Source organism: Ranitomeya imitator, chromosome 2 (assembly GCF_032444005.1).
Source record: "Ranitomeya imitator isolate aRanImi1 chromosome 2, aRanImi1.pri, whole genome shotgun sequence".
NCBI classification, from domain to species: Eukaryota; Metazoa; Chordata; class Amphibia; order Anura; family Dendrobatidae; genus Ranitomeya; species Ranitomeya imitator.
The window spans coordinates 27,964,278-27,990,728 of NC_091283.1; the positions used below are offsets into that span (position 1 = coordinate 27,964,278).

The following is a 26,451-nucleotide window of genomic DNA, read 5'->3' on the forward strand; positions in this document are numbered from 1 at the left end:
CACAGGGAGCGCTGCCTGAGTGGAATCCCTGGCCCAGGGTGGATGCACTGACACTGCAGCTGTGAGCGTAGGCCAGGGCCGTAGTCATGGCCGGCATAGGTGTCTGCTCAAGCGCGCCCCGGCCACCCGCATCACATATATACAGTCCCACTTACTCACTTGTCTGGTTCTCAGGGTCCTCCCTGCATTGCAGGAAAACTTCTTCGTCTGATTTAGTGTATAAAAAGACAGAGTCCGGTTTCAACTTTAAACTTAGTACTTTACTTATTTTCATACGCAGCACGTCCATTTCAGTTACAGCATAAACTTTAGGTTACACACAACATGTATCCTTTGGTTTCCCTGTGCTTTTCCCAGTGTCCTGCAGTGTGCTCCCGGGAAGTCCCATTCCGCTCGGTATCGCAGCGTCCTCCCTGTCCGGCCTGCCTACCTTTAGGATGTTCCCTTGTCCGTTTCGCACCAGACATAAGGGCATCAGACTAAGTAGTAAGCTGCCACGTTTCCGGAGTGACCTGCGGTGCTGTCCTGCTGTGACTCCTGCAGTAGTCTCTGCTCTAACCACTGCTGTCACTTCTGCAATCTGCAGTCATTGCCGCTGTCTCTGCTGCTTTCACTTCTGCTGTAACCTTCAGCCACTCTCTGGCCCTGGACCAACTGGGCTCTTAACTTGAACGTTGCGGAGTCACTGCACTGTCCCAGGCTCTAAAGCCCTACAGAACGCCTTGGGCACCCTGGGCCTTCTGGCCTGTCTGAGCTCCCATGCCCTACTGCCTAAATACAGGAAATGCTCACTATCTTATCCCATAGTGACTCCTCCTATGTAAACTATGTACACTAATGTCCCCCATCTAGTGTCCACCTTGAGGTACTGCACTGATCCTATTTACACATCATGTATATACATTGCAGCATAAGGTACTAAAACATATACAATTAGCAACATTTAACAACGTTTAAATGGGACGTGCTTGGGGTATGAAAACACACAGGAGCCCTGCGGGGGTGGGTGCACACAGTGTCCGTCATCAGTGGGGGTGTTCTCATTCCTCTCTCCTGCTAACTGCACACAGGATCAGCCATTAGTGAGCGGCAGAGTGATGCTGTGTGCACAGACACGAGACAGGGGTGAGAGCGCGTCCGCACTGACACCGTGTGACGCCTGTTCAGGTCCTGCGCCGCCAGGGATGCAATTCATGCAGCAATCATTGAAGCTGAGGGAGATGCGGAGCGCGCAGATAGGGCGGAGCGGAGCACTGAGCCGGCCACGCCAAGGCTGCACCGAGGAGCCCTCATCTGCATATATAATAAAATAAATTTTCTGTAAAATTAAAGAAATGATGCCCATCCTGCAGGAATGACGTCACATGGGGCTCAGTCCCCTATAGGACAGTGTGAGTGGTGTAAGTCAAGGTTGGGGGTGATAGTTTCCCATTAATGGGAGTCTGTCAGCACATTGTAGGGGACAAAGCCGTAATAAAATCACACATTTAGTGTCCACATCCATTACCGCGTTTCCAAGTAACCATCTTCAAATATGTTAATGAGGTGCTTGTGCAATCTGGGCGTGGCTGAGCAGTTCAGCGCATCTTTCCGCCTACTTTCTTTGCCTCTGTCCCCGCCCTCCTCGTCCTTTATTGACAGCTGTCTTTAAAGAATCCAGAGATGGATGAAAACAAGAAGGTAAGGAGCGATGAGCTGCTCGGACACGCCCAGAGTGCACCTAGCACCTAATCTGAATAAAGATGAATTTCTGACACATGCAGCAACGTGTTGAAGGCAGGTTGCGATCTTCTTTTTACCTTGGACTTTTGAAAATCACGCCAAGAACATGAAACCGCTGGGTTTGCACCGTGAGAACGCAGCCTGAACGTACGATTTTTATTAGGGTCATGTCCCCGACACGGCGCTGTGCAGCTCTCTGCTGATGACGACAATGGCCTTACTAATAGTGATGAGCGACCGTGCTGGGATAAGGTGTTATATGAGCATGCTCAGGTGCAGCTCTCTGCTGACGACGACAATGGCCTTACTAATAGTGATGAGTGAACATGCTAGTATAAGGTGTTATATGAGCATGCTCAGGTGCAGCGCTCTGCTGACGATGACAATGGCCTTACTAATAGTGATGAGTGAACATGCTAGTATAAGGTGTTATATCAGCATGCTCAGGTGCAGAGCTCTGCTGACGACGACAATGGCCTTACTAATAGTGATGAGTGAACATGCTAGTATAAGGTGTTATATGAGCATGCTCAGGTGCAGCGCTCTGCTGACGACGACAATGGCCTTACTAATAGTGATGAGTGAACATGCTAGTATAAGGTGTTATATGAGCATGCTCAGGTGCAGCGCTCTGCTGACGATGACAATGGCCTTACTAATAGTGATGAGTGAACATGCTGGGATAAGGTGTTATATGAGCATGCTCAGGTGCAGCTCTCTGCTGACAACGACAATGGCCTTACTAATAGTGATGAGCGACCGTGCTAGTATAAGGTGTTATATAAGCATGCTCAGGTGCAGCGCTCTGCTGACGATGACAATGGCCTTACTAATAGTGATGAGTGAACATGCTGGGATAAGGTGTTATATCAGCATGCTCAGGTGCAGCTCTCTGCTGACGACGACAATGGCCTTACTAATAGTGATCAGCGACTGTGCTAGTATAAGGTGTTATATAAGCAAGCTCAGGTGCAGCTCTCTGCTGACGACGACAATGGCCTTACTAATAGTGATGAGCGACCGTGCTAGTATAAGGTGTTATATAAGCATGCTCAGGTGCAGAGCTCTGCTGACGACGACAATGGCCTTAATAATAGTGATCAGCGACTGTGCTAGTATAAGGTGTTATATCAGCATGCTCAGGTGCAGCTCTCTGCTGACAACGACAATGGCCTTACTAATAGTGATGAGCGACCGTGCTAGTATAAGGTGTTATATCAGCATGCTCAGGTGCAGAGCTCTGCTGACGACGACAATGGCCTTACTAATAGTGATGAGTGAACATGCTAGTATAAGGTGTTATATGAGCATGCTCAGGTGCAGCGCTCTGCTGACGATGACAATGGCCTTACTAATAGTGATGAGTGAACATGCTAGTATAAGGTGTTATATGAGCATGCTCAGGTGCAGCGCTCTGCTGACGACGACAATGGCCTTACTAATAGTGATGAGCGACCGTGCTGGGATAAGGTGTTATATGAGCATGCTCAGGTGCAGCTCTCTGCTGACAACGACAATGGCCTTACTAATAGTGATGAGCGACCGTGCTAGTATAAGGTGTTATATGAGCATGCTCAGGTGCAGCGCTCTGCTGACGACGACAATGGCCTTACTAATAGTGATGAGTGACCGTGCTAGTATAAGATGTTATATGAGCATGCTCAGGTGCAGCGCTCTGCTGATGACGACAATGGCCTTACTAATAGTGATGAGTGAACATGCTAGTATAAGGTGTTATATGAGCATGCTCAGGTGCAGCGCTCTGCTGATGACGACAATGGCCTTACTAATAGTGATGAGTGACCGTGCTAGTATAAGATGTTATATGAGCATGCTCAGGTGCAGCGCTCTGCTAACGGCGACAATGGCCTTACTAATAGTGATGAGCGACTGTGCTGGGATAAGGTATTATATTATTATTATTATTTATTATTATAGCGCCATTTATTCCATGGCGCTTTACATGTGAGGAGGGGTATACATAATAAAAACAAGTACAATAATCTTAAACAATACAAGTCACAGCTGGTAAAGGAGGAGAGAGGACCCTGCCCGCGAGAGCTCACAATCTACAAGGGATGGGTGAGGATACAGTAGGTGAGGGTAGAGCTGGTCATGCAGCGGTTTGGTCGATCGGTGGTAACTGCAGGTTGTAGGCTTGTTGGCATGCTTATATGAGCATGCTCGGGTGCAACACTTGCAGGGAATGACTAACAAACAGGCGATCCCTGAGACATGCAGCTGCAGGACTCGGACATAGTATTAGAGCACGGGGTAGACACTCGGATAGCACCCGAGCATGCTCATATAACACCTTATCTGCGCACGCCCGCTCATCACCACTTACTAACCCTAGCAAGAGATTTCTGAAGTCCAACTCTGAATTTTTGGTCTCCATGAATGAAATTTCAGTTTGATGAAGAAAAGCTACGCAGGATAATGGCGTCCACACACGGAAAACAGGGAAAATGGCTTTATTGAAGCCCAGAGTGCAAACAGATTACAAACACAAAGACACTTACAAAAAGACAAGAGACAACGGTCCCAATAGTATCAGGGACTATATAAAAATACCAGTACATGTGCCCCATCTAACGGGGTATACGTGGTATAGAATAATATAGTAATCTGCACACGTGTACTGGAAAAATGCACAAAAAGTAACAGATGATGGGTAACAATACTCTACAAATAGTTGTCTGTGTGATCTCTGTACACTCGTTATATATGATACATAATTGTATTATTAGTATCTTATAACTAGCAAGAAAAGGGGTTTATTTTTTAATTCATCACACATAGGGTTAATATTGTTGTAAATTGAGGGTTAATTAACTCATGACTGACACCTAAAGCTACCAATCAATATGAGAGGCGGGACGGGTCACCGGTGCAATTAGGTATTTTAGAGCTGAGGGGGGATTTTGGTTCAGTCCCTGTGAGTGCAGAGGCCTAAGAATAAGGACGGAAATAAAGTGCTGGAGTCTAACAGAACCAATGAGCGGAACCGATGTCCCTTATATCATGCATGGACCATGGTGCAATTATAAGCCCCAAGGTGCTCAGGACGCTGACATGATCGGTGAGAAACTTGTCTATGAACTATGCACCAGCAGAATAGTGAGTGCAGCTCTGGGGTATAATACAGGATCAGTAATGTAATGTATGTACACAGTAACTCCACCAGCAGAATAGTGAGTGCTGCTCTGGGGTATAATACAGGATGTAACTCAGGATCAGTAATGTAATGTATGTACACAGTAACTGCACCAGCAGAATAGTGAGTGCAGCTCTGGGGTATAATACAGGATGTAACTCAGGATCAGTAATGTAATGTATGTACACAGTGACTGCACCAGCAGAATAGTGAGTGCAGCTCTGGGGTATAATACAGGATGTAACTCAGGATCAGTAATGTAATGTATGTACACAGTGACTGCACCAGCAGAATAGTGAGAGCAGCTCTGGAGTATAATACAGGAGGTAACTCAGGATCAGTAATGTAATGTATGTACACTGTGACTGCACCAGCAGAATAGTGAGTGCAGCTCTGGAGGATGGCACCACACATGTAGTGACATTAGCTCGCTGTCTGTTTCAGGCCCTGGCCCTCATTATTGCTGCTGCACATAGACTGTGGCACTGCTGGCGGCGGGTCACGGTCAGCGCCTCCATTCCGGGTGTTACCGGGTGACCTGTCCCCTACACTGGCTGCAGGCCCCGCCCCGTCAGACAGGTCACATGACACGGACTTATTTATACATTGTAACAAAATATAAATGAGGAGCTCCATATTAGGAGACCGGAAGTCCCGCCATCTTCGTGCTCCCAGACGTTCTCTGGCCTCTGATCACCTTCCAGCCGCCATCTTGCCACACCCTTTCTCTTGAGGTCACATCAGGTCATGTTCCATCCGTACACTTCATTTTTCTACACCCGTCCCCTCCGGGGCGCGGACACGTATCATAGTTGTTGCTCGTGCTTGTTCCGCTCTTTCTTTTAGAGAATTTCGCTTTTCTTTTGTACGGTTGGCTTTTATTAACTATATGACTAAAGGCCACGCCCCTTACAGGAAGCGCCTGACTTGGGGTGTGCAAAGATGGCGGCATTTCCGCTTCCTCATTAGTCTGGGGCCGCGGGGGCCGCTGGGAGAGTTGGTGGCTGCGGGTCCGGTGCGGGGTGACCGCAGGAGACCCCGGAAACTGCGTCACTGGCGGCGGCGCCTCATTAATATGCAGGTCATTAGCATAATGTCCTGTGTGTGATCGGCGAGGACGGCGGAGAGTGAGCGCGGCCTGGACGGGATGGGGGACAGCAGGGGTGAGTGCGACCTACCGGGATAATGGGGGGCAGCGGGGGTGAGTGCGACCAGCCGGGATAATGGGGGTGAGTGCGACCTACCGGGATAATGGGGGGCAGCGGGGGTGAGTGCGACCTACCGGGATAATGGGGGTGAGTGCGACCTACCGGGATAATGGGGGGCAGCGGGGGTGAGTGCGACCTACCGGGATAATAGGGGGGCAGCGGGGGTGAGTGCGACCTACCGGGATAATGGGGGTGAGTGCGACCTACCGGGATAATAGGGGGGCAGCGGGGGTGAGTGCGACCTACCGGGATAATGGGGGTGAGTGCGACCTACCGGGATAACGGGGGACAGCGGGGGTGAGTGCGACCTACCGGGATAATGAGGGTGAGTGCGACCTGCCGGGATAATGGGGGTGAGTGCAACAAGCCGGGATAATGGGGGGCAGTGGGGGTGAGTGCGAGTTGCCGAGATAATGGGGGGGCAGCGGGGGTGAGTGCGACCAGCCGGGATAATGGGGGGGCAGCAGGGGTGAGTGCGACCAGCCGGGATAATGGGGTGCAGCGGGGGTGAGTGCGACCAGCCGGGATAATGGGGGGCAGCGGGGGTGAGTGCGACCAGCCGGGATAATGGGGTGCAGCGGGGGTGAGTGCGACCAGCCGGGATAATGGGGGGCAGCGGGGGTGAGTGCGACCAGCCGGGATAATGGGGGGGCAGCGGGGGTGAGTGCGACCTGCCGGGATAATGGGGGGCAGCGGGGGTGAGTGCGACCTACCGGGATAATGGGGTGAGTGCGACCAGCCGGGATAATGGGGGGCAGCGGGGGTGAGTGCGACCTACCGGGATAATGGGGTGAGTGCGACCAGCCGGGATAATGGGGGACAGCGGGGGTGAGTGCGACCTACCGGGATAATGGGGGTGAGTGCGACCTACCGGGATAATGGGGGGCAGCGGGGGTGAGTGCGACCAGCCGGGATAATGGGGGGCAGCGGGGGTGAGTGCGACCTACCGGGATAATGGGGGACAGCAGGGGTGAGTGCGACCTACCGGGATAATGGGGGTGAGTGCGACCTACCGGGATAATGGGGGGCAGCGGGGGTGAGGGTGAGTGCGAGTTGCCGAGATAATGGGGGGGCAGTGGGGGTGAGTGCGGGTTGCCGAGATAATGGGGGGGCAGCGGGGGTGAGTGCGACCAGCCGGGATAATGGGGGGCAGCGGGGGTGAGTGCGACCTACCGGGATAATGGGGGGCAGCGGGGGTGAGTGCGACCTACCGGGATAATGGGGGGGCAGCGGGGGTGAGTGCGACCTGCCGGGATAATGGGGGTGAGTGCGACAAGCCGGGATAATGGGGGGGCAGCAGGGGTGAGTGCGACCAGCCGGGATAATGGGGGGCAGCGGGGGTGAGTGCGACCTACCGGGATAATGGGGGGCAGCGGGGGTGAGTGCGACCTACCGGGATAATGGGGGGCAGCGGGGGTGAGTGCGACCTACCGGGATAATGGGGGGCAGCGGGGGTGAGTGCGACCTACCGGGATAATGGGGGGCAGCGGGGGTGAGTGCGACCTACCGGGATAATGGGGGGCAGCGGGGGTGAGTGCGACCAGCCGGGATAATGGGGGGCAGCGGGGGTGAGTGCGACCTACCGGGATAATGGGGGGCAGCGGGGGTGAGTGCGACCTACCAGGATAATGGGGGGGCAGCGGGGGTGAGTGCGACCTGCCGGGATAATGGGGGTGAGTGCGACAAGCCGGGATAATGGGGGGGCAGCAGGGGTGAGTGCGACCAGCCGGGATAATGGGGGGCAGCGGGGGTGAGTGCGACCAGCCGGGATAATGGGGGGCAGCGGGGGTGAGTGCGACCTACCGGGATAATGGGGGGCAGCGGGGGTGAGTGCGACCTACCGGGATAATGGGGGGCAGCGGGGGTGAGTGCGACCTACCGGGATAATGGGGGGCAGCGGGGGTGAGTGCGACCTACCGGGATAATGGGGGGCAGCGGGGGTGAGTGCGACCTACCGGGATAATGGGGGGGCAGCGGGGGTGAGTGCGACCTACCGGGATAATGGGGGGGCAGCGGGGGTGAGTGCGACCTACCGGGATAATGGGGGGGCAGCGGGGGTGAGTGCGACCTACCGGGATAATGGGGGGGCAGCGGGGGTGAGTGCGACCTACCGGGATAATGGGGGGCAGCGGGGGTGAGTGCGACCTACCGGGATAATGGGGGGCAGCGGGGGTGAGTGCGACCTACCGGGATAATGGGGGGCAGCGGGGGTGAGTGGGCTGCAGGGGACTGTGAGGGTAGTAGTCATGATGGACAAGTCACTGCTGGGCATTGTGCTGCGGAGGTGTGATTACAGTGCATGCTGGGAGTTGTAGTTTTACATGAGCAGACTGCAGGGAATATGTATGTGCAGCTCACAATGACCTATAGGTGGGCAGCCGACTGCGGAGACACCAGAACACTAGAGTCTGTGGTCGCAAACACTGACCTTACTGCACTGAGTACCCCATAGTCAAGGCAAAAAAGGGGCTAACAGGTGGTCACCGCTCCACTGGATGCAGAATAAGGTGTACGGGCGCTCCAGCACCGCCCTCCATTGTGACGGGGATTGATGAACCCTGCTCAGTGCTGGACCCTACAGATTAATAGATTACTGGAGAATCCCTTTAAGTGTTGCTTATGGGGACAACTCTTTTTAATGGAAGTTTTCTGGGATGTTGGAAAGTTGCTGGACAGCAGGAATGGTTCTAACATCATAGGAGCCTCTGTGGTCCCTTACGCTCCAGCAAAATAAATATATAATTTTTTTTTTCCTTTTTATATTCCCCCCCCCCGCCCCCCCCCCCCCCCCCCCCCCCCCTCATCCCTTCCCCCGATGGCCCTTCAGTGTACTCGGAGCTCAATCCTCAGTTAGTCAGGAGTGGATGAGCGCTGCTGTCGCCTCCACAGTGACTCCGTTGCTCTTCAGTAAATTTTTGGTCTTGCACCAAGTTCACACCGTCAGTAATGAGACGACCAATCGGAGGAAGAGTATAATAGACGTCGCCACGTCCTGGTTTTGGATTACAAATACTGATGTAAGATACTGATCATGTGAACGTGGCCTAAAACTATAAAAATCTGCAGCCGCTGTGAGCAGACTAATCTGCAGTATAACGTCCATCAATTGGCGCAGTTTCCAGCCGTTGTTGGCCCCGTCCCCCTGCGGAGACATCACCCGTTTCCTCCATAGTGGTGATATAGAACAGTAGAGTCGGTGAGCACCAGGAGATGGCACTGACATGTATCTCTGCCATAGGAGTGACTTTCCCTGACTGCGCTCTATGGTCTCTGCCTTTAATGCCCGGAAGCTTTTCTCCCAGTCTATAACAATGTTCTCCCCGGCCGGTGTGTAACGAGCGCCGCGGGGTCTCCTGGATGGGGACGTCTGTTCATCTTTCATTTATGGTGTTTCCTTTATTTCCAGTTTGTCACAGCCCAGACACCTCATCCCTGAGTCCGCCTCTGGGGTGCCCGCTGAGCGACACCCCTCCTCCTGGCGCTCCCTTACACCCCTCCATGATCGGATCGGCCATGACCTCCTCGGTGAACTCCCCTCTGGGAAGTCTCGGCTCCCCTTTTCCTGTCATTAACTGCGCTGTGGGCTCCCCAGGAATTCCTGGCACCCCGTCTATAGGATATGGGCCGGTCAGCAGCCCGCAGGTAAGTCACTATGTATGTATCATTCCTCCTTCTAAGATTACATTATTACATGGGTTAAGTTCTTATGTGGCTACAACTGCTCGTCTTTTCTCGAGAATGGAGGGATCTAATCCTCTACAGTTTTTCCTGCGGCTGTTATCGGGACAGTGTGTGCCGGTAGCCGGCCCTCAGTCTGCTCTGAAGCCGGACGGGTCTGACCACCTTATCTTCCCTCCCTAGTGACACAACCACGAAGTCTAATGCTGAGGACACTTCACGTAGGGGATTAGTGAATGATGGGCTGCACTTTTTTCTGTATTTTGTTCCCCAAATTGCTGTCAGTAGATGACTGTTTCCTCCCGGAGACTGTACAGACTGTCGTATAGTAGACCCAGGGCCTGATGTATTGGGGAAGGGAGGTGTATACTGATACATGTGCTCAGTTCCTGGAAGGTTCTCTGGGTGCAGGTGACTTCAGTCTGGTGACTCCGATGTCCTCCATGGTATTTATTAGATTGGTCTGTTCTGCCATTGTGACCGGAGTAGTAATCAGGGCATGTGATGGGCATTTCCTGACAATCAGCGCTGTGTAAAGTGACAGGTACATTATAAAGGTTTCCTCATGTGTCTGCAGACTCGAGGATCTGTACAGAAAGTGGCCATACGGAGTAGGAGGCAGAACTACTGATGTCAGAGACCAATGTAAAGTCCTTCTAAACATCACCTTACAGCCGCCTGTGTATAAGATATTAACAACCTTGGAGTTTTACTTCTATTGTTATACTCCAGAGCTGCACTCACTATTCTGCTAGTTATTGTGGCAATGGTCTAGAACACATTCAGACACGTCCGTAAAGGGAAATCGCAGGAGCGGTCTCATTCCAGTAGTGGGCATCACCTGTAATATCCCCAATATTTGTCGGATGGAGTTTTTGTTTTGTTTTTTAATCCCAGTTAAAGGTTCGCTCACACTTGTGTATAAAAGAATCTGTCCCATTCTCATCCATAAATGGTGGGATTTTTTTTTTCTCGGCAGCTAGGTAACCAAGTGATTACTATCTGATAGAATTGTAATGTAGCCATAAAAATGAAATTCTTCTCTGATGGTCCAGATGCATGGATCCCCCCATGTAAAATCCAGCTGAGAATACGGAGTAACACTGGTCCGAGTGCAGTAACTTCTCACATCGCACTTATCAGACTTTCTACACTAATGTGAGCGAGCCCTGACTGTAGTCTTTATAACAGAAGCTGTATTGTTGAGTCTGATGTATTTTTAGGAAGATTTCGGCTCCGAAGCCTGCAGAAATGTGAGTTCTGCCTTGGAATCCAGAGTTGCAGTCTATCATAAGGTGAAATATTGCTCGGGGTGGCCCTGCACATCGGCTCAGCTGTCACATGTGTATCCAATAAATCTATCGCTCCCCACAGATAAACTCCACCGTGAATCTCTCGGGTCTGCACTCTGTCGGCTCCTCTGAAGATGTGAAACCTCCCCTGGGAATGAGAGTCATGGCCGGCCATCCCAACGGAGGAGGAGCAAGTGGGAAGAGACTGTGCGCCATCTGCGGAGACCGCTCCTCCGGTAAGGGCCGCTTATTGATGCCCTTAGGTTTGGGGTCTGAGTTCAGTCACTCATTACATGCAGACCATGTTATTGCTGCACTGGACTAAAGTCCTGCAGAGAACTGGGCTTCAGTTACCGTTACCGAAGGTCCTGCTACGTATGGCCCCGTGCCATACATTAATGCCAGCACATGGCGGCTGCACCATGCCAACTAACCAACTTCTGTTCCATGGTGGATCACGGCTGTAGTCAGTGGAGATTGCAATTGTCGGCTTCATACGTTCCTGTGCTTGGTTCAGGGCGTTCCTGGTGCAGGGTGAACTCTGTGTACAGTCCTGCATGCACGTGGCTTTCCAGTTACTGAAGCTGCTGTTGTAATCCTGCCGTAGCTCCCAGCAAATGCTGCCAATCCTCTCCTCCAGAGGCTGCCAAAGAGGCCGGGAGTCGCTCATTAACTGGAGGGCTGTGGCCTCCCTGGGGAGGAGGAGGAAAGGGCAGGGATGTGAAGTGTTAATGAATCGAAGCCTCACTGTAAAATGAAGCAAAAATGCATCTGCCTTAAATGGTGGTTGCCTGGTTGGAGTTGTAGTCCTGCATTGGAATCCTATGGGAACCTATCTCACCATTCATGAGGCTGTGGAGGAACCTGCAGTGTAACCTGGTGCTCCTGAGGGTGAGAAGCCCCCTAATTGTTGGTGCAGCTCCGCGGTGGGGTCGGCTCTCATGGAAGGGATTCTGGGCTTCACCTCTCTAGATGAAAACATTGCAGGACAAAGTCCAAACTCCAGCACCTGATGACACCACTATAGAGCTTAGTCTTATGGCTTGTGATGCCTGTGGTATTGGTGCCTCCGCCTGACCCATGTAAGTGCACCCCCCACGGACAGAGGTAACCTGGGGGTAACAATATACTTGTCTCATGTTGTACGTTTTTCAGAGGTCGGGGAAACAAATCTTAAACTGATCAGAACGTTTCATTCTGACGTAACCTGGTCCCCTAATGGTGAGGCCTCAGGTGGTGGTCTTCACACTGGTCGCCCTCTTGTCTTCCAGGGAAACACTATGGTGTGTACAGCTGTGAGGGCTGCAAGGGCTTCTTCAAACGCACGATCCGCAAGGACCTGACCTACACCTGTAGGGACAGCAAGGACTGCATCGTGGACAAGAGGCAGAGGAATCGCTGCCAGTACTGCCGCTACCAGAAGTGTCTGGCCACCGGCATGAAGAGGGAGGGTGAGTGGCCGTGTATCGCGGGGTCACACAGATAGCGGTCAGATTATATGACGATTACATTGTGTCCAGGCATCTTGCTACTTTTATTTAGGATGATGTTTTCTTAACCTGTTTATCCGAAAGATGTTGGGGCTTATTTTCAGGGGATCTCCTGTCTTTCCGTGGACAACAATCCACACTCTTGAACAAAAAAATCAAACTTTTTTTTTTTTTTTTTTTCAAATCTACTTTAATCACCTTCTGGAGCATCAATAGAAGTTTCTGAACCCTGAATTCCATCGTGAATTTCTGGAGATTTTTCTTTTTTTCTCCTTTCCTTGTAAAAGCATCTACTCTTTACACTGCCTGATGGAGAACAATGGGGTTAAAGCGATCACTAATTATTCTGTCCCCTTACGTATATCAGTTTATCGGCAGCACATCCCCTGATTACACGGGGCAATGTGCTAACGAGAACAATGGCCCTGATTAAGATGGGGTTGTGTGGTCCAGTCTTATTGAATGGGGCCACTGGAGTAAAACGCACCTAAGTTATTAAGGCATTAAAGAAATTGATTTGTACAAGTGCTGTGCTGCTGTCAGAAATGCGCATGTGTTCCAGTGACTCCCCTATTCCCCTAATGTCGGACTTGACTGTAACTTGGCGTTATTTTTAGATCAGGGCTTATATTTCGAGCATACTCATAAAATCATGCTAGGGCTCATTTTTGGTGCTAACATGGGTATTTATGCTATTAAGATGTCTGCAAAAGTCCAATATCCATAAAAATTACCTAAGGCCTTTTTGTGCCATCAGCTGTTCAAGAGGAGCGTCAGCGAGGCCGGGAGCGAGAAGGAGAGGCCGAGTTCAGCGGCACAATAAACGAGGATATGCCGGTGGAGAAAATCCTAGAGGCTGAACTGGCCGTGGAGCAGAAAAGTGATCAGAGCCTCGAAGGGGGCGGATCTGTGAGTGTGGGGATGGATGGGGGGGATGTGTGCGGCGCTGGACACGTGTTCGGCGCTGAGGATGGGGGGGGATGTGTGCGGCGCTGGACACGTGTTCGGCGCTGAGGATGGGGGGGATGTGTGTGGTGCAGTCTGTGGGTGTTGGTAAATTTTACCGTTCCAGTAATCTCTGGTACTTCTGATGTTAAAATGAATGATCTTTTCTTCAATAAGAGACTTTGTAGAATGAGGTTCAGGACGCTTCCTGTCTGTGGTGTTGGATCACGAGGGTCTTGTCCTCTCATTTCTTCCCTTAGCCCAGTGATCCGGTGACTAACATCTGCCAAGCTGCTGATAAACAACTTTTTACTCTCGTTGAATGGGCCAAGAGGATCCCGCACTTCTCTGAGCTGCTATTGGACGATCAGGTTATACTGCTTAGAGCTGGTAAGAGCCGCCGGATCCAGGGCTTGTGATGTAACTTCCCTTCGCCGCCTTTCTCCATGTTTCATTACCTCTCATATCTGCTGAGCGCTATAACATATATTGGTCATAATGAGGGTGATGCTGAGCAGCGGTGCCGGAGATCTCGCCCCGGAGACCGTCCTCAATGCTCTCTGCAAGCTGTGCGCTGACTGTCATACAGGAGATGGGTTACTGAGTAACCTTCATGGATCTGTCTCCCCTTAGGATGGAATGAGCTCCTCATCGCTTCTTTCTCCCACCGCTCCATTTCTGTGAAGGACGGCATCTTGCTGGCCACCGGGCTGCACGTCCACCGCAACAGCGCGCACAGTGCGGGGGTGGGGGCCATATTTGACAGGTAACTGAGAACCTCTACACTTTTGTCTAGGGACCCTGTATAATGTCAGCAGCTGACACGTCCTCTGTATTTTGCAGAGTTCTCACTGAACTTGTGTCTAAGATGAGAGACATGCGCATGGATAAGACCGAACTAGGCTGTCTAAGAGCGATCATATTGTTTAACCCGGGTAAGGTTTTCTTTGAATGTTTTGCTTTAGTTTCCAGGACTTGGTCCCTTAGATCATGTGAACATTAACCTGGGAGTTCAGCTTTGTGATGGCGTTAATATATTCTTTTATCTATCTGTTTAGATGCCAAAGGACTGTCCAACCCGGCAGATGTGGAGGTTCTCAGAGAGAAGGTCTATGCATCTTTGGAGTCTTACTGCAAGCAGAAGTATCCAGACCAGCAGGGAAGGTGAGGGCTGCGGGACTGGTGACTGCGGCAGACAGAAATCCGTTACTAATGGTCAATTATCGAGGAAATACTTTGTGTAGTCTCCTAATTACATCTAATGTCATGGCAAAAAAAAAAACCCTCCCTCTACTCCACCCAGACGAGCCAGGAGGCTGCACAGCATGCACTGTACACCGGCCAATACTTTGTATGATGGCTGAAACTTGCTTTAAGTGGAAAATCCCTTTAAGCCATGAGAAAAGGTAGTGATCAAAATATTCACTAGCCAAATTCTTCTGTTTAGGCATCTCTCTCCAGGTCATGCCTAGGTGTCATGGACGTGCTGTCACTGAGCCATTAGACAACATTATCTCATTAGTACTGGTGAAATGTCACTGTAAACTGTTCTGAACACTTGGCCGAGGAGGGATGGAGAGTAGAGATCAGGTAACGTGCTATCTGAGTATCTTTGGCGTGCTCGAATAATGTGTTGCATCTGTTAGGCAGCCACAACACGTGTAGGGCATTCCTGTTAGACAGCGACTCTTGCATATTTGAGCACGCCCAAGATACTCGGGTAGCACGTTGGGCTACTTTCACACTTCCGTCTTCCAAATCTGCACCGGATCTGTCAAGATGTTGAAATGACGGATCCTGTGCAGATTGTGGAAAACGTATGCACTGGGCCAGTCTTTCTGACGGACCTGTCGAGGCTATGTGCACCTGTTTGTGTCTTCGCAGCAGTTTTCCGCTGCGAAAACTCATACACAACACAAACCATGTTAAAAAAAAATCGCAGTATTCTCATCTACCGGATTCCCACGCAGCGAGGCTCCCGACAGCTATCTTTCCTAGTACTACATTGCGACTTTGTGTGAGAAGTTGCAGTCTCGCGAGATTTCGCAATGTATTACTATGAACGCTAGCTGCCGGGAGTAGTAAAAAGAGCGAGAATTTCCCTGACGGGGAAATTCTTCCACACATGCTCTTTGAAAAGATGGGACCTGTTGCTGGATTCCTGCTTTTCACAGTCAGCGACGGATCCTGCGCCCATTACTATTGTTGACGGACCATATTTTTATGCAGGATCCAGTGAAAGACAGATAAAACGGGTGGACATCCGTCTCTAATACAAGTCTATGGGAAAATGCAGGATCCTGCATTCTCAAAAATTGACATTGTGATGGGAGCTTAAAGACGGGAGTGTTAAAGAGGCCTTAGCCGCACATCCGCTGATCACTAGTGGGATACATCCTCCACATTAAGCATTGATTGTCTGCAATGTACTCCTTGTGTATCATGATCCGCTCAGTACCTCCGTTTTGGGCAGTGCGACCTGTTGGACCTTATCTGCAGCCAATGGTGCACACTTCTCATACTGAATCCCAGTCTGCAGCGCTTTGTTATACAGCTTCTTATCCTCTGCCTTGTTATTTAAGGTTTGCGAAACTGCTCCTCCGCCTCCCGGCCCTGCGCTCCATCGGACTCAAGTGTCTTGAACACCTCTTCTTTTTCAAACTCATTGGAGACACCCCAATAGACACGTTCTTGATGGAGATGCTCGAGGCGCCCCACCAGCTGTCCTGAAGACGGACTGTAGCGACCACCTGCTGCTCCATCCTGAGAGACGGCTAGTAATACATACTGTAATAGATCGCTTCCATCTGGAGACGTTATAGGCACCTCAAAACCTCCCCTGAACTGGTCAGTCTCCCCCTCGGCTATAGTCCTCCACATTCTCTCTTGGATGGCATCGAAATCAGAAGGTTTGGATTAAATGCAACTAATTTGTAGGGAGAGCTAACAAGAGCCCCAAATTAGACTTAACCCCCTCCTGGTTATTACCCATAGAGGTACAAGTACCTCCACAAAGATCTGCATCCTAATGACTGCTGCTGAGGCTTCCACTAATCATGAAGAACGAGCTCCATGTCTGATGTACAGGATTTTTCTTTTCTGACACTCCTATGCAATATCCCTGATTATGCTCCTGGTAACTATGCTAAGAATGGATGTCTCTGACGAGAGGGTCCCCATCCCGTGACCTCACCAGGAGAGAAGGGAACTCTATGACGGAGCCCAGGTCGCAGTCGTCATCGCTCCTGACTGATCTTCGTTTAGCAGGCCGCCTCCAGAAAGAACAGACTACGAAAGATTGGATTTAATGATGAAAGTTTGGGTGGGGGGGTTGGGGTTCTCTAACATGTAATGAGTCCCGATTAATCAGCGGACGATTCAGGATGGACCCTCTTATCAATCCATCTTGATGATTTTGGACGCCCTATCTGACTTATGGGTAGAGGGTGACTGTGGGTGAAGGGGCCCTTCATTACTGTTTCTTGGGATCATTCATTCACACTCTTGGGGTGGGGTTGTAATGACTATTCTGCTTTTTCTTGGGGCGCTTGGAGACATACAACGGGGGCTCAGCACCTTGATCTCTTCCTGAGGAGAGATCCTTTCTTGTGTCTGCCCTGCGTGGCGAAACCAGTTCTTGTACGATCAATGATTTTATTTGGAAGGATGATTATTACCGTATATTGCACATGATTTTAGGACTTTGTTTTAAAGAAGTGGTGGAGAAGACGCCCAGCTTCAGAATCTTTTTATTTTTTTTTTTTCCCCTCTAAGATGAAATCAAACCTGGTACATTTAATTACAAAATGGGGCTTTTAGCTTTATTTCCTGCCTATGTTTCCCTGGATTGGATGCATTGGTGTTGATTTTGTGAGTTGGCACCACATGGTGATTAAAGGCAGCGTGTCGGTACAAAATGACTGTTCAAACAATCCTGTTCAGTGCACTCTACCAAATACTGGTCCTGAAACCTGCGCCGTTCTCCCACTACGGTAAAGCCAGAGATGTCATGGAGGAGGCAGAGATAGATGGGGCATCAGTTGATGGGTAGGTGCACTGCCATGTTTGGCCACCAGTGTTTAGTTTGAACAGTCACTTTGTGATGACTCCTTTTTTAACATGTCTCACAAACTATTGGTGCCTGGTTTTAAGCTTTGGTGTGCGCCTGCTCCTCCAATTCCATCTGTATTTTCAAACTTTTTTGCTGCTAGACCTCCCTCAAGGTGTTTTTTTTTTTTTTTTTTTGTCTTTTTATTTTTTCTATTCCTTCCCCCCCCTCCCTCCTCATTTCTCCTACTTTACTTCTCAGTTTAAAGCTCATGAATTTGTTTTTATCTCCCCCTCATTGCTCTAAGATTTCTGGTAACGGTGTCGTCTTAAACCAATCCTGCTGTCTGCAGAAGCGAAGAGAAATGTTACACACAAACCCCACACTTTGTTATATACACTTTCTAGGAGGCAGCTCCTCGTGGGAGGGATTGTAAGGTAGGTGACTCCTCCTCCCAGTGGTAGCCCCACCCCCTACTCTGCGCTCGTTTATTATTTCCGTTGCTTGGAATGAATATTAAAGAGAATTTAGCTCTGTCTTCTGCTTCCTTCATTTTACGGTCTTGGGATATGGCACAATATGACGGGTTCCAGGAACAGTAGTTATTGGCTGTTTCTAAAGGTTTTGTTGTAATTTGAGCTTGTCACCTATCAGTAAGTGGTGATAAGTAACAAGTCCTCGCTCTGGAGTTTGTCTATGCTGCGTGGCTGTGCACTGTGTATCGCGGCTGGTAAGGTATGTGCAGATGTTGAGGAATTGGCAGTGCTTTGGATGCAGCAGACATGTGCTGCCGGCTATTGAGTGCAGGTGAATCCTCTATGATCACTAAACTATGCAGATTCACCACATCCAATACATCATATGGGTGACTTTATCTTGTGGAGACTCTTCTCTCTGCAAGATAAACATGCTGCAGTCTGGAGAGACGCATCGCATGTCTGTCTCCACAGGTGTCTGTGCACGCCTAGTGGACATGGGATTTCTTAATCCCATCCATAATGCTGTAACAATTGCACAGTGCGCAAGTACACGGCATCCAACCCGGAGCATCTACTGACAGTGTGCACCTACCCTTAGATAGCTGCAAAACGTGTGGTTTGTCAGGCAGTCCCCCTCATGTTGCAGCTATCTTAAGGGTCTCAAGCAGATTATCTGAGCACCTGCAATATTCTGTTCATACCCAAGCACATAAGCAAACCTCTGTAACGAGCGCAGGCGCTCATCACTGGTAACTGCAGTTTGGCTGCTGGGATCGCAATAGGGGTCCCCAAGCTGAATGGCAGGACAGACAAGTATTCATACTACCCCTGCGTGAGTCTGACTGCCAAAGATGGCTGACTATGACCGCATGAATGGACTGTTCCGGGAAAGTGCTACACCAGTCTTCCAGCATGCAAGACCAAATCACAAGTTATTGCTTCAAAGCCTTGTGGAGATATTTGATTGTGTTTGCTCTAAAGTTGCAATCTGTGTGTGTGTGTATATATATATATATATATATATAATTTTTAGATACCCATGAGTTGAGAAATTAATAACATTTGTCTATGGGAAGACAGAATGTTACATATTGAGATGACATTGGTGCTTATAACGATCTATGGAGCCAGAGCTTCTAACCTGCTGATGACAATTCCTGCTGACTCCTATTATCTTGTGTACAAAGAATGAAATAAAATAACTGTTAAATTATTAATGCCGCAGCAACCTGGATACCTAGAATTGTATCATGTTTTCTGGAGCCAAATATTTCCATAAGATTTATTCACGTCCCGGCCTGTACTGCTGAGCAGGGAGCGAGAGTAATCCAGCTTCTTCCATTAGTGTTAGACGCCTCCAACATAAGGGTATGTGTTTCCACGGTCAGTAAATACTACGGGATGGACGCTGTGTACAGATGTTACAGCATAGTGGAGGGGATTTCAAGAAATCCCCATTGCCACTATGCGTGCTCGGACGCCTCCAGCTTCCCTGCGTATTTGCACATGTGACGCATCTTTCCAGACTGCAGCACGTCAATTTATCTTGAGGAGACGCTCAGTCTCCAAGATAAGTCACCCATACAATGTATATGATGCGGTGATTCCGCATGGTTCAGTGCTCACATGCGGAATCGCCTGTGTAAAAAAGCCGGCAGCGCTTTGGACTGAGCGGAGATGTACTTCATCTAACGTGCTGCCAATACTGAGCCTGGAAACGTAGCGTTAGAGCTCACTAACCGCTGTAAGGTCACAGTTCTCTATCTAATCTTCTGAATTGGGTTATTTTTGTGGAAGTCTGTGACTTTTTACCAATCATAGTCAGATGAATGGGACACTGCAGAGATATCGGCTGCGTGTGAATATATCGTGACCCCTGGGGCCGGTCCTACACCCCTGTACAATGCTATTGGACCTTTGCTGATGTACCCGGAGGTAAGGTACACCGTTATTGTATGTATGTGGGGGAAGAGTGAGGGAATCTTGGGGTGAGTGCACATAGTGAGAGTTGGGGTCCTGCTCAGACTTCTACTGGTCCCAATTGCCAACTATCCTGAAATATCCTTAATGTTTGGTGCTTCTGACAGTGATATACTGTGCAGGTGCAGCAGACACCACTCTAATTTTTTTTTCCTTAAATTTATAGCATCATATAAAAGAATTGTATGTCCGTTTTACATGCGATTGTGCTGCAGCGCAGGTGCCACCTGTCTGCTGCTGATTATATATATATATATATATATATATACAGTTTTAATTTTTTTTTTAAACATATATTCATCATGTAAACTAGGGGTCAGTCAGAAGCCATACATATGGATAACATGAAGCAGATCATTAACCCCTTAAGGACCAGGGGTATTTGTTTTTGCGTTTACATTTTTTATTTTTTTTTGCTCCCCTTCTTCCCACGGCCATAACTTTTATATTTTTCCATCAATTTGGCCATGTGTGGGCTTGTTTTATGTGGGACAAGTTGTACTTTTGAATGTCACCATTGATTTTACCATATCATGTACTGGAAAACGGGGAAAAAAAAATCCAAATTCGGTGCAATTGCAAAAAAAAAAAAGTGCAATCCCACAATTGTTTCTTGGATTTTATTTTTACCATGTTCACTAAATGCTAGAAGTGACCTGCCGGCCTATGTGCACACATAGGAAATGTGGTGCAGAATTTTCTGTACAGAATCCACAGCTGCGGATTTTGTGCAGATTTGCCACAGAATTGATGCAGATTTTCTGCAGTTTTTGCCACTGCGGATTTCTATCATGGAGGGGTGTAGAAACGCTGCAGATCCGCAGAAAAGAAGCGACGTGCACTTCTTTTAAAGCCGCAGCAATTCCGCACTGATTTTTTTTCCGCACAACTTTTTTTTACCCATTGATTTACATTGTACTGTAAATCACAGTTCTGCAGCGTTTCTGCGCAGCAAATCCGCATCGTGTGCACATAGCCCCATTATGATTCTCCTGGCCATTACAAGTTCACAGACACCAAACATGTCTATGTTCTTTTTTTTTTTTTTTTTAAGTGGTGAAACAAAATTCCAAATAAAAAAAAAAAAAAAAAAGTTGCTATTTTCCGATACCTGTAGGGTCTCCATTTTTCATGATCTCGGGTCGAGGGCGGGCTTATAATTTTGCACACCGATCTGATGTTTTTATTGATACCATTTTGGTGCAGATACATTCTTTTGATCGTCCATTACTGCATTTTATTGCAATGTTGCAGTGACCAAAAAAAGTATTTCTGATGTTTTAGATTTTTTTTTTTTTTTTTTTTTGCTACTCCGTTTACCGATTGGATTAATTGTTTTTAAATATTGATCAGTCGATTCTGAACGCTGCAATATCAAATATGAGTATTTTTTATTATATTTTTTTTGTTGTTTTATTTTGAATGGGGCAAAAGCGGGGTGATTTGAACTTCTTTTCTTTTAATATTTTTAAAACATATACATACAACCCCTGGCGAAAACTATGGAATCACCGGCCTTGGAGGATGTTCATTCAGTTGTTTAATTTTGTAGAAAAAAAGCAGATCACAGACATGGCACAAAACTAAAGTCATTTCAAATGGCAACTTTCTGGCTTTAACCCCTTCATGACCCAGCCTATTTTGACCTTAATGACCTTGCCGTTTTTTGCAATTCTGACCAGTGTCCCTTTATGAGGTAATAACTCAGGAACGCTTCAACGGATCCTAGCGGTTCTGAGATTGTTTTTTCGTGACATATTGGGCTTCATGTTAGTGGTAAATTTAGGTCAATGAATTATGCGTTTATTTGTGATAAAAACGGAAATTTGGCGAAAATTTTTAAAATTTCGCAATTTTCACAATTTGAATTTTTATTCTGTTAAACCAGAGAGTTATGTGACACAAAATAGTTAATAAATAACATTTCCCACATGTATACTTTACATCAGTACAATTTTGGAAACAAAATTTTTTTTTGCTAGGAAGTTATAAGGGTTAAAATTTGACCAGCGATTTCTCATTTTTACAACGAAATTTACAAAACCATTTTTTTTTTAGGGACCACCTCACATTTGAAGTCAGTTTGAGGGGTCTATATGGCTGAAAATACCCAAAAGTGACACCATTCTAAAAACTGCACGCCTCAAGGTGCACAAAACCACATTCAAGAAGTTTATTAACCCTTCAGGTGCTTCACAGCAGCAGAAGCAACATGGAAGGAAAAAATGAACATTTAACTTTTTAGTCACAAAAATTATATTTTAGCAACAATTTTTTTTATTTCACAATGGTAAAAGGAGAAACTGAACAACGAACGTTGTTGTCCAATTTGTCCTGAGTACGCTGATACCTCATATGTGGGGGTAAACCACTGTTTGGGCGCACGGCAGGGCTTGGAAGGGAAGGAGCGCCATTTGACTTTTTGAATGAAAAATTGGCTCCACTCTTTAGCGGACACCATGTCACGTTTGGAGAGCCCCTGTGTGCCTAAAAATTGGAGCTCCCCCACAAGTGACCCCATTTTGGAAACTAGACCCCCCAAGGAACTTATCTAGATGCATAGTGAGCACTTTGAACCCCCAGGTGCTTCACAAATTGATCTGTAAAAATTTCTTTACGAGTACGCTGATACCTCATATGTGGGGGTAAACCACTGTTTGGGCACACGGCAGGGCTCGGAAGGGAAGGCGCGCCATTTGACTTTTTGAATGGAAAATTAGCTCCAATTGTTAGCGGACACCATGTCGCATTTGGAGAGCCCCTGTGTGCCTAAACATTGGAGCTCCCCCACAAGTGACCCCATTTTGGAAACTAGACCCCCCAAGGAACTCATCTAGATGCATATTGAGCACTTTAAACCCCCAGGTGCTTCACAGAAGTTTATAACGCAGAGCCATGAAAATAAAAGAAAAAATTATTTTCTCAAAAATGATCTTTTAGCCTGCAATTTTTTATTTTCCCAAGGGTAACAGGAGAAATTTGACCCCAAAAGTTGTTGTCCAGTTTCTCCTGAGTACACTGATACCCCATGTGTGGGGGTAAACCACTGTTTGGGCACACGTCGGGGCTCAGAAGGGAAGTAGTGACTTTTCAAATGCAGACTTTGATGGAATGCTCTGTGGGCGTCACGTTGCGTTTGCAGAGCCCCTGGTGTGCCTAAACAGTAGAAACCCCCCACAAGTGACCCCATTTTAGAAACTAGACCCCCCAAGGAACTTATCTAGATATGTGGTGAGCACTTTGAACCCCCAAGTGCTTCACAGACGTTTACAACGCAGAGCCGTGAAAATAAAAAATAATTTTTCTTTCCTCAAAAATGATGTTTTAGCAAGCATTTTTTTATTTACACAAGGGTAACAGGAGAAATTGGACCCCAGTAATTGTTGCGCAGTTTATCCTGAGTATGCTGGTACCCCATATGTGGGGGTAAACCACTGTTTGGGCACACGTCAGGGCTCGGAATTGAGGGAGCACCATTTGACTTTTTGAATACAAGATTGGCTGGAATCAATGGTGGCGCCATGTTGCGTTTGGAGACCCCTGATGTGCCTAAACAGTGGAAACCCCTCAATTCTACCTCCAACACTAACCCCCCCACACCCCTAACCCTTATCCCAACTGTAGCCGTAACCCTAATCACAACCCTAACCCCAACACACCCCTAACCCTAACCACAACCCTAATTCCAACCCTAAGGCTATGTGCCCACGTTGCGGATTCGTGTGAGATTTTTCAACATCATTTTTGAAAAATCCGCGGGTAAAAGGCACTGCGTTTTACCTGCGGATTTACCGTGGATTTCCAGTGTTTTTTGTGCGGATTTCACCTGCGGATTCCTATTGAGGAACAGGTGTAAAACGCTGCGGAGTCCGCACAAAGAATTGACATGCTGCGGAAAATACAACGCAGCGTTTCCGCACGGTATTTTCCGCACCATGGGCACAGCGGATTTAGTTTTCCATAGGTTTACTTGGTACTGTAAACCTGATGGAACACTGCTGCGGATTCGCAGCCAAATCCGCACCGTGTGCACATGGCCTAATTCTAAAGGTATGTGCACACACTGCGGAAAACGCTGCGGATCCGCAGCAGTTTCCCATGAGTTTACAGTTCAATGTAAACCTATGGAAAACAAAAATCGCTGTACACATGCAGAAAAACTGCACGGAAACGCAGCGGTTTACATTCCGCAGCATGTCGCTTCTTTCTGCGGATTCCACAGCGGTTTTACAACTGCTCCAATAGAAAATCGCAGTTGTAAAACTGCAGTGAAATGCGCAGAACAACCGCGGTAAATCTGCCATAAATCTGAAGCGGTTTATCACTGCGGATTTATCAAATCCGCAGCTGAAAAATCGGCAGAGGACCAGAATACGTGTGCACATACCGAAACCCTAACCCTAGTTCTTACCCCAACCTTAGTGGAAGAAAAAAAAATTCTTTATTTTATTATTGACCCTACCTATGGGGGTAACAAAGGGGGGGCGTCATTCAGTATTTTTTTTATTTTGATCACTGCGATAGGTTTTATCGCAGTGATCAAAATGCACTTGAAACGAATCTGCCGGCCGGCAGATTCGGCGGGCGCACTGCGCATGCGCCCGCCATTTTGGAAGATGGCGGCGCCCAGGAAAGAAGACGGACGGACCACGGGAGGCTAGGTAAGTATGATGGGGTGGGGGGGGGGGAGCATGGGGGGTGGATCGGAGCACGGGGGGGGGGGTGGATCGGACTGCAGGGGGGGTGGATCGGACTGCAGGGAGGGTGGTTGGAGCACGGGGGTGGGATTGGAGCACGGGGGTGAGCGGACAAGAGCACGGGGGGGGTGGGGAATGGACAGGAGGACGGAGGGGAGCGGAGCTGTGTAAAGGAGAGATCGGGGGGCGATCGGTGGGGTGGGGTGGGGGCACATCAATGTTTCCAGGTATGGCCGATGATATTTCAGCATTGGCCATGGTTGGATTGTAATATTTCACCGGTTATAATAGGTGAAATATTACAAATCGCTCTGATTGGCAGTTTCACTTTCTACAGCCAATCAGAGCGATCGTAGCCACGGGGGGGGGGGGGGGGGGGGAAGCCACTGGGCTAAACTACCACTCCCCCTGTCCCTGCAGATCGGGTGAAATGGGAGTTAACCAAAATCCTCTAAACTGCATGCTCGCAAACGCCAGAAGCCTGACAAACAAGATGGAAGAACTAGAAGCAGAAATATCTACAGGTAACTTTGACATAGTGGGAATAACCGAGACATGGTTAGATGAAAGCTATGACTGGGCAGTTAACTTACAGGGTTACAGTCTGTTTAGAAAGGATCGTAAAAATCGGAGAGGAGGAGGGGTTTGTCTCTATGTAAAGTCTTGTCTAAAGTCCACTTTAAGGGAGGATATTAGCGAAGGAAATGAGGATGTCGAGTCCATATGGGTCGAAATTCATGGAGGGAAAAATAGTAACAAAATTCTCATTGGGGTCTGTTACAAACCCCCAAATATAACAAAAACCATGGAAAGTCTACTTCTAAAGCAGATAGATGAAGCTGCAACCCATAATGAGGTCCTGGTTATGGGGGACTTTAACTACCCGGATATTAACTGGGAAACAGAAACCTGTGAAACCCATAAAGGCAACAGGTTTCTGCTAATAACCAAGAAAAATTATCTTTCACAATTGGTGCAGAATCCAACCAGAGGAGCAGCACTTTTAGACCTAATACTATCTAATAGACCTGACAGAATAACAAATCTGCAGGTGGTCGGGCATTTAGGAAATAGCGACCACAATATTGTGCAGTTTCACCTGTGTTTCACTAGGTGGACTTGTCAGGGAGTCACAAAAACACTGAACTTTAGGAAGGCAAAGTTTGACCAGCTTAGAGATGCCCTTAATCTTGTAGACTGGGACAATATCCTCAGAAATAAGAATACAGATAATAAATGGGAAATGTTTAAGAACATCCTAAATAGGCAGTGTAAGCGGTTTATACCTTGTGGGAATAAAAGGACTAGAAATAGGAAAAACCCAATGTGGCTAAACAAAGAAGTAAGACAGGCAATTAACAGTAAAAAGAAAGCATTTGCACTACTAAAGCAGGATGGCACCAATGAAGCTCTAAAAAACTATAGGGCGAAAAATACTTTATCTAAAAAACTAATTAAAGCTGCCAAAAAGGAAACAGAGAAGCACATTGCTAAGGAGAGTAAAACTAATCCCAAACTGTTCTTCAACTATATCAATAGTAAAAGAATAAAAACTGAAAATGTAGGCCCCTTAAAAAATAGTGAGGAAAGAATGGTTGTAGATGACGAGGAAAAAGCTAACATATTAAACACCTTCTTCTCCACGGTATTCACGGTGGAAAATGAAATGCTAGGTGAAATCCCAAGAAACAATGAAAACCCTATATTAAGGGTCACCAATCTAACCCAAGAAGAGGTGCGAAACCGGCTAAATAA

The 26,451-nt window shown here is 48.1% G+C and overlaps 1 protein-coding gene across 10 annotated transcripts; it reads left to right on the forward strand.

The window, feature by feature from the left end:
* The first annotated feature begins 5,815 nt into the window (after positions 1-5,815).
* RXRB (retinoid X receptor beta) lies at positions 5,816-18,076 on the forward strand. 10 transcript variants are annotated; one of them, XM_069746304.1, is made up of 11 exons: positions 5,816-6,042; positions 9,494-9,741; positions 10,989-11,060; positions 11,140-11,293; positions 12,329-12,508; positions 13,305-13,456; positions 13,753-13,882; positions 14,126-14,258; positions 14,336-14,427; positions 14,551-14,656; positions 16,075-18,076. In XM_069746304.1, exons 1-11 carry the CDS (start codon positions 6,027-6,029, stop codon positions 16,220-16,222), a joined length of 1,431 nt encoding a protein of 476 aa, XP_069602405.1. In that variant the 5' UTR covers positions 5,816-6,026; the 3' UTR covers positions 16,223-18,076. The 10 variants fall into 10 exon arrangements, with proteins under 10 accessions (XP_069602405.1, XP_069602407.1, XP_069602408.1 ...); XM_069746306.1 differs by having other exon boundaries at positions 5,844-6,042; positions 9,494-9,729; XM_069746311.1 differs by having other exon boundaries at positions 5,847-5,960; positions 9,494-9,729.
* Positions 18,077-26,451: the final 8,375 nt, after the last annotated feature.

What these genes read in the sequence shown, in the direction of transcription:
- RXRB (XM_069746304.1), top strand. An exon ending in CACCGGCATGAAGAGGGAGG is followed by an intron (nt 12,509 to 13,304) that starts GTGAGTGGCCGT and finishes TTGTGCCATCAG; the next exon opens with CTGTTCAAGAGGAGCGTCAG. An exon ending in GCCTCGAAGGGGGCGGATCT is followed by an intron (nt 13,457 to 13,752) that starts GTGAGTGTGGGG and finishes TTCTTCCCTTAG; the next exon opens with CCCAGTGATCCGGTGACTAA.